Below are 11,645 nucleotides of genomic sequence, written 5' to 3'. Positions count from 1 at the left end.
GGGATCTGGGCCAAAAAAACCTGATATACTACTGAAAGACCCAGAAGTAACCCTTGACAAGGTATTAGAATTTGCCAAGCAAATGGGGTCAAATTCTGAGCTGTAGTTAGCACTGTTAAACAGCAGAATGATACCAGTGGGGTTGTCACTTGCTGACACTTTGCTGCAGTGACATTGACCATGCCTGTGTTAAATACTGATGTCAGAGACACTAAGGCCTTGCAGACATACAGCGACACACCTAAGGCAAAACAAACAAAAATCTGTATGAGTGTGGGGTCCTGGGAGCTGCATGACATTCGTGCTGTCTGTGCAGGTTTACTTAGTCCTGACTCAGCATGGCTGGACTACACCTCTCATGGACACTTCCAGCCCTTCATTTTATGAGCCAATCTACCCCCCTCTGAGTCAGCTTTAAGGTACAAACTTGGACAGGTATTAGACATGGCAGTGGATGGGGAAGTAGCATCCAGAAAGCTATGGCTCAGTGTTACTGCAAGCATCCAGGTAGTGTACATATTTTGTTGCTATGATCTCAGTCATATACTGTGTCATTTAATGTCCTCTGGTACTTAGGAGTGCTTTGTACCTTGCAGGATTGAGCCCTAATGGGGATGAAGTTAGCTAGTGCCAGGTAGTTGAGTTGTTTAGCTGTGAAAGAGCGTTTTGTTGGTTTAAGAAACATGATGCCAAAATTGGGTAACACTTGCTGAGCAGATTGGTGTGACTACTCATCTGCAGCTACCATTTCCGTGTTTTTTGTTCCGCTGCTACTCCTGAGGGAATTCTGAACCAACAAAATTAAAAATTCTGAGCACAATATTTTAAAATGCTGCCAATTTTATTTGTCAGTAAATAAATGTAGATGCTCCGGCCTGGCAGTGGGGATCATAGGCCACTGGCTTGATGGAGGTGGGAGATCACCCTGTAGCTGTCCTCCCCTGGGGACAGGGATTGGGCGGTGAGGCTGCACCTGACCCAATGTAAGGGCCGGGCCTGCCCCAGAAACACCACGGGGCCCTGCCCCTCTGTACCAGGTGTAGGCAGGGAGGCTCATCCCAGTAAGATCCAAGTGTAGAGGGGCTTAGTGTCGGGAAATCCAGGTGTTGTGTAAGAGAGTTGGGGAAATCTGGGTGTGGGTGGCTCAGTGGTGGATCTGGATGCACATGGGCTTGTGTGTGTGTGTAGGGTGTTTCCAGGTCAAGGGGCAATGGGACTCTGCAGGGGGTGAAGGTTGTTGGGGCTCAGCAGGCGGGGTCTGGGTTGGGAGGATGGGGTTTGGCAGGGAGTCTGGGTGTAGGGAGCTCAGTGGCGGGGTCTGGGTGCTGGGAGAGTGGGCCTTGGGGAGTCTAGGTGGGGGGGCCATGTGTGGGGGGCTCGTTGGGGTAGTGCAGCGGGGTGGGGGTTTGATGCGCCTGCTTAACGGGGGAGCCTCAGCTGCTGCCGAGGGGAAGCTGCATACCAGGCTCCTGCTTCCCACCCCAATTTCCCTCTTGCCGCCTTCTCCCCACTGTCCTCTGCCCCTATCCTCCTCCTCTCACATCTCCCAGCCTCCTTTCCTTACCCACTCTAGCCCTGAAAATCCCTGGATAGGATGCAGATATAACGTGGATAGCCGCAGATCATTTTTGCGGCTCGTGGATTGGATGCGTATACAAATTTTGTATCCGCACAGGGCTCTATTGCCCACTGCCTCTTCCCTCCGCCTTCCTCCATTTGCCCTGCCCCACTATGGAGACTCACTGTTGTACAGAAAACAGGATGGCTCCCAGCACGCAGAAGGGGAGCACGACTGCCACTAGGACCCACGAGGTGGTGTCTGAGTGGCATCCTCCTCCAGCTGGGTGGCGCTGCGCTCGCAGAAATGGGGGGGCACAGTGGCACGTAACTCCGCATGTCCCCTTCACACCTCACCTCTGTTTGGGAAGGCAATGGCTCCCCCAAACTACACCCAGGAGCGTCCCCAGCCCCGTCCTGTCCTCCCTACGTGGCTTCCCTTTACTTCCCTATCATTTTCTGTGGGAGGACATGAATTCTGCGCATGTGCAGTGGCACAGAATTCTCCCAGGAATAAAATGCATCAATACAGCAGGTTTCATTTCAGACTTCATTTGCCCTATTATTCGTTCTTTGCCTTTGCAATTGGCTATAGTTGTGCTACTTTGTAGCTCTACCTTTTTTTGGCATTGTATAGAGTGGAATTGGCATATATAAAGGCATGAGGCTCTCTCAAATTATGAACAATTGGCCAAGTTATGAACCTTAGATGTTTTTGTTCCCTATGGATCAACTGTTCTATCAAATAAGGACTGAGACCCAATCTCAGCTGACCTTTCCAAACTTACAACTACTTGTGGGACCCCGTTCCCGTAAATGACAAACCCTCACTATCCTTTAATAGTTAGGTCTTCTGGGGAGGGAAAATGTGGTGTTGTTTATGTTGATAATTTACTGTGAAATAATGAAGTTATATAAATTGTTTCAAAATTATTAAAAATGACAAATTGCCTGGTTAAAAACCTTGACCATTTTAGTTGGGTCCTTTTTTGTGGGGCCTCTCTTGTGAGAGGAGAAGTTCCAAGGGCTCTTTATAGTTGAATGGCAGCTGGAGAGGATAGCAGCACATGTCATTGAGCTGCAGGTTACTTGGCAAAAACCCAGCTGTGAGGACTGGTCTGTAAGGAGCTAGTAATTGAGATGTGAATGGGTAATGAGACAATCTCCTCTCACCTTTGAATTATTAATGACACATGGTTTGCACTGCCATTGATGGGTAGAAGAGTGCATACTCTACTTCTCTTTATCCCACTCCTTTCATAAGCACTAAAATGTACTTAAACATGTAAGAAAAGAAAGGCCAAGATCATCTGAGGATAAAAGTCCCTTTCTCGCCTTATTGCAGTTGTGCTTACTAGAGAAGAAGCTCTCTGTGAGCTGAGGGTTGAAAACATTATTCTACATAAGAACAGCCATACTGGCTCAGACCAATGGTCCACCTAGCCCAGTATCCTGTCTTCCAACAGTGGCCAATGCCAGATGCTTCAGAGGGAATGAACAGAACAGGTAATCATCAAGTGAGCCATCCCTGTTGCCTATTCCCAGCTTCTGGCAAACAGACACTAGGGACACCATCCCTGCCCAGCCTGGCTAATAGCCATTGATGGACCTATCCTTCATGAATTTATCTAGTTCTTTTTTGAACCCTCTTCCCCCCCTCTGCCCATAACCACCCAGGAGGCTGTGGCTGTAAGAAAAGCCCCTGGTGGCCTGCCACTACACTGCATGAGGCTTTCCTCCATGCACAGGGTCCATACATCTTCAGTTCCAAAAACACAGGTTCTGCCCCTAGTTTGTATTTTGATTCACTGTGACTGTATTACTTAATTCTTCTATCTGGCCAGACCTGGTTCTGTCTTCTTAGAGCCAGACTAGCAGTGAATATAGGAGCAGCCAGACTGTAGTGATGACAAAGGCCAAGGGCATACTGACAACATCATTGCCAGCCAGGTTTACAAGATTCCAGCTCAGAGAGTAAGGCTCCAAAAACATGTTCCTTCCCAATAGGCTAAGGCTACTAGGTTTAGCACACTAGTGTTTTTATGCTACCCCAATAGCATAAAGATGTAATTAAATGTTTCACAAATGACAAAAATCGGTACAGCTTTCCTGAGAAGACCTATATCTGCTATTAATCACAGGTATTGCTATTTTTGTTTTTAGTATTTTCCTTGTGTTCTGATATGCCAATTATTGCTTCCTATATAGGGTGATAGCTAGTGCTATAAATCTAAATGACTTTAGTAGAAAACAATATATACATCGGGTACTCATTCAAAAAAGGTTAAACTTTTAAAAACTATGAATTACGTGCCTTCAAAGCTATCCTATTTGGTTGTCTAATTGTTTTAATTCAAAAGCTTCTTCCTTTTTAAATGGAACTGGTCATTTGTAGATTCATAGTGACAAATGAATATGCCAAATACATTTCTTATGTTAACCAAACATCTTTAAGAGTAATAGTCCAAGTACTGCCATGAGTTATGTCAATGCAACCCACTGAAGTAATTTCACATAGCAGAAGTCGGTTCCCTTATAAGTGGTTTAATAGTTGCAGAAAATGTTAAAAGTACCCAGTAATGCAGGATTTTCAAAAGCAGCCAGCATTGCCTCAATTCTATGCCCATTGAAATTAATGGAGCTATGGTAGGCTAATGCTCATCACTTTAGAAAATCCCACCCTACATTGATTTGTGCCTTTAGGAACAGCCCTGAGCAAAGGGTAGTACACTAGACACTACTGTGATGCAGAGACCTACTTGTACGTCTGATTTCCTCCTTTGCTTTCTCTTTTACTGGTGATGGCTAGTAACTTACTGCTGACCTATACCAGAAGCCATATTACTATCCATCATGTTCGGATTCAGTTGTTCTGCCTTGGGGAAGGTGGATCCACCCCATCACCTGCTCCAGGGAAGCAATAAACTGGTGAGTAGCCCCACTTATTCCTAAACACTTGGACCCAAGTGCTAAGTAGCACATGTAGAGATTTGGAAGGTGTTCTTATTCCCTTGCACAGGCACCTAATCCAAGTCACAGTCTATCAGACCATTTATTTTTGATGTTAAAAGTAATGGTAACTCTAATATTAATATGAATAGTTAAGAGTAGACAAAAGGGATATAATGTGCTATATCAATGTTGTTTCGTCCAGATTTCTAGGCAGAAGTTCTCTTCAGCAGCACAAAATATATAGATGTGTCAGATTATGACAGTCATTTTGCTGGTCTGTGCGCTATTCAAATGAGCATCATTGTTGACTGTACTATGCTGTGTGATAGTCAAAATTTTACTGTCAGTCATTACCACCTCTACAGCAGCTTTCTGCACTCATTTCCCAACCCCTCCATTTCTACCGAGGTAAAATTCAGTCTTGACCGCTATAAAGCCTATCCCCTGCTTATATTCCATGCATTTGCAGTAAAGACATTATGCTGGCCCTCAGCATGGGGTTGAATTTCAACTGCACAGAATTTACATGTTTCAGTGCAGCTTCCAAAGGATTTGTGACATGAACAAATCATTTTCCAAAGTACCAGACATTTCTGTCTGTCATGTGTAACAGGTTTTCAGTACTGACCCTATAGAATGATAGTCCAAAAAGCTGATCACAGATAGTTTTAACTTTAAGTTTCTAAGTAAAAAAATACTTTAGTGCAGCAGGTACCATTTCTTAGTACTAAATTGTAAACTCACTGGGTGAAATCCTGCAATTTTGCTTGAGGAAAGATTACTCAGTCCTTTTTCTGGCAAAACTCGGTTATGACTTTGCTTCCCTGTTAGTAAAGTTGGGAGGGAAGGATAAAAATAGTGAAGGTGAAAAATGAGGAGTTTTATTAAGATATTTATTATGTGTCTCTGTAAGGAAAAGACCAACAACAATATAAAAGCTTACAAAGATGGTTAACCTTCAACACTACAAATGTGTTAATGTGATGAAAGAAGCTCACAATTCTGCATCTTTGACTTTTACAGAGTGAAGGGAGAATGACCTCAAAAATAGTATGCCAATCCTAATCTCTGACAGGAGACATTTACAATTGTTGTTAATCCTTTAATGCAAGTCAATAAACCTGTCTTGCAGATTTAGAAGTGAAAAATACATTAGCACCATCACATTAGTCTTTTACACTTCCCTAATTTTAGTGGTCTTGACCAGCCATGACAGGAAAGTATAGAAGCACCCGTGAAAACAGAATACCATAATTTTATTGTTGGATTGTAACATTAGGGTGTTCAAACTAATCAGTAAAGAAAAATACAATTGTATACCTAATTCCCTTGAATTAACCAATGGTTCCAATGTATTTTGATTGGGCTGTTTGTTTTTTGCTGTAACTCATCAAACTCATCCCAGTTTCTGTCCATGTTGAGGTAGTTGAAACGGGGAAGTCTTTCTATCTTTACGGACGGCGTCTTAGGGTAAACTTTGATGCTGGGAACAATCAGTGCTGTGTAAATTGGCTTTCATTCAACTAATAGAAGACAGTATTGTTTTGTTGAGTGTTGAAGTTTTATTATAGCACCACGGAGACATGTTTTGAAGATGGAATTTGGTTAAAAAAAGCAAAAAGCATTTTTATTGTACTTTGTGTAATTAAAAACAATTAACCCTCTGTTGAATTACCTTTTTTTTCCAGAAAATTTGTAAATAAATAACTGGGATACAGTTGAGCACCTGTACCAGTTGACAAGGTTAAAACAAAAGGAGAGTGTGGATTTGCTTGCTGGGGTTTTAGAAAAAGCAGTATCCTTGATTTTATAAGAAACAGACTGGGCCAATGTCCACACCAAATTCCTGATCAGGACCACCAATATCCATGGGAGCAATATCCACCACAGGCAACCTCATTGTCTTGCGTGTTCTGTATTCAAAGACTGTTTTACCCCATTCTCCAGTGTGCTTCTGCAAAAATTGAAGAGAAAATCAGTTTAGAGAAATCCAGTATAGTTTTACAAGGAGGTTATTCACACCTGTTGTTAATTAATTTCACTTAATTTCACACCTGTTGTTCCTCACACTGATGTTCCATCCCCTGCACCATTCAAAGTACTGCATTTCCCTAATCATTATCTTCTTGGAAAGGCATATGTTTAGAATAGCTCTTAATTAGTGTTTGAATGCTGGGCCAGGTAAGGGGCAATCAGCAGATGGCTACAGCTCCGTGACCAGATCTCTGGCATACGTGGTGTCTGTGTAGCTTAGAGCGGCTAGGGGGCACTGCAGTGCTCCAGCCTAGCATTGAGAAATGCTCCCCCATCCTTGTGCAATGAGCACAAATGTGCTAGTAAGCACGGGAAAGGGAAACAGGAAAAAATAAGCTGCACTTCACATTTGTCTCATGCATGCGAAAAAACGACGGCAAAAGGTTGCAATGTAAAGCAGGCTCATATTACTTTAAGTTGCACTTTCTGTGGGTATCTTTTGTGCCATCGAGACCTCAGATCACTGCAGCAGTGACCAGCAATTGTGTAAGCTGTGGTGCATTAGTTTCTGCTGTCTAAACAGACTGCTGTTATTCACTTCAACTGGCATGCTTGATCATAACTGCCATTCATCACTTGCTGTTGCAACAGGCTTAGACTAGCTGCCTGCATGTTGCTATCAGATGGTTCCCTGCCTGTTCCTGGTACCTGCCAGCGCTGAGCATACTGCCAAAGAGTAGCGGGAGTTCCCTCAATTGTAGCTTTATCCTGGATGATGTCAGTCCTGCCTCAAGTGAACCCATCAATGAGTAGACTTCATGGCATCAGTACCCTCCAGCTATATATGGTCATAGAACAGTGCTACCTGGAAACATAGGCCAAAGCACCTACCTCAAAAGGAAATGAAATTGTCTATAGGCCACCTCTGTCTTAGTGCGGTTTTTTTTCTCCCATGTGAATTTTTGCATGGTTGGGACAATCGAGCCCTTAATAATCAATTCTTAGTTCAACAAACAGCTCCACTTTGGATTGAATAGAATTAGGTTTGGGGTGGGATCAGAATTTCAGCACCATGACTTGGATGAAAGGAGAAAGAAAAGGGAGCCTCTAAAAGAAGACCTTTGTAAAGCACAGTTTTGAATAGCATCTTACTCCACAAACAGTACTGTTGATTTCAAAGCTGTTTTTAGCATGTAGCCTGTAGCAAGGGCCAGTGCAGAGAGCATGGTCCCAGGAGGTGGCATAATGCCTGCCAGTGCCTATTCCTTGGTTGTGCTGGCAAAGAGTATGCTATACCCACAAGTGGCCAACCACGTGAACTAGCTCAGTTGGCTCCACCTAAACCTGCACCAGCACTGGTTCCACCTATTCCCTGTCCGACCTTGCTCAAGCTTCTGGAGTGCATTGTCTGAGATATCTGAGCATCACAGCTGCAACTCTGTCCAGCCCTGGCCATGGGTGAGGGAGTCTTTCCCTTTCCTGTATCCCTGCATGGCTAGGATCCCATCTAGCCTTATACGTGGTGCTATCTTACAAAAATTCTGTGTACTTACAGTACAGCCATCTTCCAGAACGGCATATGTAAATTTGCTGTTTCCTTCAGCCTTGAAGTCGGTCTCAGTGGAACTCATCAGTTTCAGAGCTTTCTTAACGTTTCCACTGGCCTGATCCATGTAAGCAATGCTGTTCTTGCAGTGATAAGTGATATTCTGAGAGGCACGGCTAGAGAGCAATCTAAGGAATGCCATCTGCACATCTGAAACATCTTCTGGAAGCTCTGGATCTCCATAGCTGAACTGTGATACAACACACAAAACAATCTTTATTTTTAACTGCTGATATATTTACTAGTTTAAATTAATTCCATGGTATTACTTATCTGTGATGTGAATGAAATATAAGAATTGCTGTCTAGGCTATTCATTGAGAAGATCTAATATTTCTTACCTGGAAACCACCATTCATAGACTCTCCAAACCAGATGTGTTTCTTTTCAGCTCCTGAACCGGTCCACCAGTTTTTACGTGGCACACTGCTGGGATTAGCACTGATGCATGTCTCACCAGTTTCCATATTACAGTATGCTTTTATAGCATCCATCTTGCAACCTTGGTTAGGATCAATCCAGTACTCTCCTAGAGGGACATAAAATAGCAGAAAATCAGGAGAGGAATTTGATTATTTTACCCATATGTTCTAAAGTTTATGTCTGTCTCAAATGCTTGCATTGAGTAAGAGGTATGGAAAATTTGACTGAAGACAAGCCAGGAGAAGAATTAAGATGGCACAAAGAGACAATGTATGAGCTGATTCAAATGCTCTAAGATGACTTGTCAGAGAAATTCTAGCTTTCTTTAAAATTGTGTTATTTATGGCCCCCAGCCAGCAAAGGACTTAAGCAGATATTTAACTGTAAGCATCTGAGAAGTCTTATTGAAGTCAATGGACCTGGACCGGGCTTAAAAATCACACTTTACTAAGTACTTTGTTCTATCAGGGCCCAAATAATTTGGGGGCAAATTTGTTATTGGCCTAAGACTCCACTGATGACAGTGGGGTTGCACCCTTCATATGCTGATGGTGAATTTGATTTTAAAGTCAGCATTCAAATGTCAATAGTTTCATTTCTCCACGAGTTTGTATTTAAGTTATTATAATGGAAGATATATTTACCACACTTTATGCTCTTGGAATGGTATGCTGTAAGTGGATGACGACAATTATTTTTCAGCAGATTTCTGCATTTTGAAGAATGCTTATTTTTGTGTGTTTGGACTTTATGGAAAACAGATCATGATAAAGATTACAGCATCTCTAAAACTTTTGATTAAGCGTAATCTTTTTGTAATTAGATTTTATGTCACTGTTTTTACACCATTTGTTATTTATTGTCCATCAGAGAACCAAATAAGTTAGAAAATAAAGTTTTGATTCAATTTGATAATTACAAAAACAACTTTTCAGATATAAAGAGAAGCATTGCATGCTGGGTTCATATTTTGGCTTTTGGTGTAAAACGTCATGTTATATTATTGGGAGAGCATTAAATAATGCATCGTATAAGAAATCTCTTTCAGTGAGGCTTTCCCACATCCCCCATCCCACCCCCAAAATTCAATTAAATTGTAGTTCTACTCAAAAAAAGAAAATTCTGACGCCTGTAGAGGAGCAACAAAGTTTCATGGGTGAAACCAAGGGTATAATCTGAAGAAAATATGGTTGCACAGTTCTCACTCAGAGCCTGATTTGCCCTGTTGTGACTTTGGGCCTGAGCAAATTCCACTGAAACCAATAGGAATCTTTCCAGTGATATCACTGGGCTTTGGATCAGACCCTCAATTACTAATGATGATGTACAAGAAAGAGAACCAAAATGGACCTTAAGTATCAGAGGGGTAGCCGTGTTAGTCTGGATCTGTAAAAAGCAACAAAGAGTCCTGTGGCACCTTAAAGACTAACAGATGTGTTGGAGCATAAGCTTTGGTGGGTGAATGCCCACTTCGTCAGACGCATGGACCTTCAGATTCCAGCTTTACTTTGTGGTACTGGCAGTTAGAAAACAGTCTTTTATTGACCTATGAGAAGCCAGCCATGACAATGCAATTGGTCCATATTCGTTTTTCAGAATACAGTCACACTGCAAACAGAACAATTCAAGATCCAGGTGGTGTTACCAATATTGCAAACAAAAAATCTAACATACCGCTGTTGAGTTCGGGATGGCAGAATTTCAGGTCTCTGCAGTTACGAGCTGGGTTCTTCCGGGAGCCATCAGGGCTAACGATGTTTTCGATTTGGTTGTTAATTGATTTCATTGAAGATAAGATGTCGTTCATATTGATCTTGTTTTCAGATGGCTGGTCTCCGTAGAGGTATGATTGTCCTTTGTCACCAGTTAAAGAGCCAATGCCCTCACCTCCCCCACAGCATGGACCAGGAGCCCCAGGAAGTCCAGGGGGACCCATGGGACCTGGATGGCCAGGTGAACCCTAGGAAATAAAGAATATAATGCTGAGTCAGGATTGTAGGCTCAGACCCAAGTCCACACAATTACTGTATGGACCATAAATATAAAGCTAAGGACAATGCTAGTTACAGAAAAAACTTTATTGCTTTGTTTTCACTCAGCTCTACTGTTAGCCACTCTGGGACCAGTTTAGCCCATCCTCTTCCTAATTCAGTGTCAAATTGTGGGCAACCTTGTTCAAGTTGAGTTGTAGAGATGAAGATGATGCTGGGAGCTCATGTACGCAGAGCAGCCACAATATGGCTAAGGAACAAAAGCAATGAACTAAACTGAGAGTGCTAGCCTCCCCAAATGGGGAAAATAGGCTATAGTCCTGCCTCTACTTCACACTAGCCTGCAGAGTTGTCAAGGCTTTAAAGAGAAGAGGAGATTTTGCTCTCCCATATTAAATGGGAAATGTTGGTGCTTATCTGGGGCCTGAGCAAAAAGCCTAATGAATGAAATGTCTCCATTGAGTTCAGTGGACTTGGATCAAACCCCTGGTGCTCAGTACCCAGCCCTAAGTGGGTAGGTACATTCTACATTAGCTGTAATTCCAGCATGCACAATGTTAGAAAGGTTCATCTTTTTAATGATAGATGTATCATTAAAAAGGAGTTGTTTGTTCAATGAAAGTTGTGCTTGCTGTCCACTTACCGCAGAGCCACTTTCACCTCGATTACCACGAGGGCCTGGAGGACCTATGGGGCCTGGGTAACCACTCGTACCATCCTTTCCGGGAGGACCAGATGGGCCAGGGGGACCCTAGAACAATGACAAACATGGTTAAATGTAAAAGATCCTGTATGTTATTTATGAATTATTTCAAATGTTAGAAAGTATTTTAAAGCATTTAATTCTTATGAATTATCATGTGCTTCCTGGTTCTTTAGCTCTTGCCATTTGACAGTTGCCATATTTTTAGTTCAAAACATTCGTTCTAACACAGTTGGATTTGGTTAATCAGGAAATGTTACTTACTCTCGCTCCCATAGCTCCGGGACTTCCATTTGCACCTTGTGGACCCAGAGCACCCTGTTAAAAGAAGATGGGTCATAAATATTCTCTAATCTACTGGATGCAGCAGGAATCTCAGTGATGCTCCTTGCGTAATCATTTTAATAGATAACTTTAAAGATTTTTTTATGTAAAGCAA

General features: G+C 42.5%; 1 protein-coding gene across 1 annotated transcript in view; it reads right to left on the bottom strand.

Moving 5' to 3' along the window:
* Positions 1-5,385: 5,385 nt before the first annotated feature.
* Positions 5,386-11,645, bottom strand: part of COL3A1 (collagen type III alpha 1 chain) — a 70,856-nt gene continuing 64,596 nt past the window's right edge. The window contains exons 46-51 of the mRNA XM_024198087.3: positions 11,471-11,524; positions 11,147-11,254; positions 10,187-10,472; positions 8,431-8,618; positions 8,037-8,279; positions 5,386-6,463 (exon numbers count right to left, since the gene is read on the bottom strand). Of these exons, the coding sequence (XP_024053855.1) occupies positions 6,317-6,463; positions 8,037-8,279; positions 8,431-8,618; positions 10,187-10,472; positions 11,147-11,254; positions 11,471-11,524 (1,026 nt within the window). The 3' untranslated portion in view covers positions 5,386-6,316. The remainder of the gene's footprint in view (positions 6,464-8,036; positions 8,280-8,430; positions 8,619-10,186; positions 10,473-11,146; positions 11,255-11,470; positions 11,525-11,645) is intronic.

Source organism: Terrapene carolina, unplaced genomic scaffold, assembly GCF_002925995.2.
Source record: "Terrapene carolina triunguis isolate 2854851 unplaced genomic scaffold, T_m_triunguis-2.0 Scaffold62, whole genome shotgun sequence".
NCBI classification, from domain to species: domain Eukaryota; kingdom Metazoa; phylum Chordata; order Testudines; family Emydidae; genus Terrapene; species Terrapene triunguis.
Note: the sequence above shows the minus strand (reverse complement) of the source record. Positions and strands in the feature narration are given on the sequence as shown.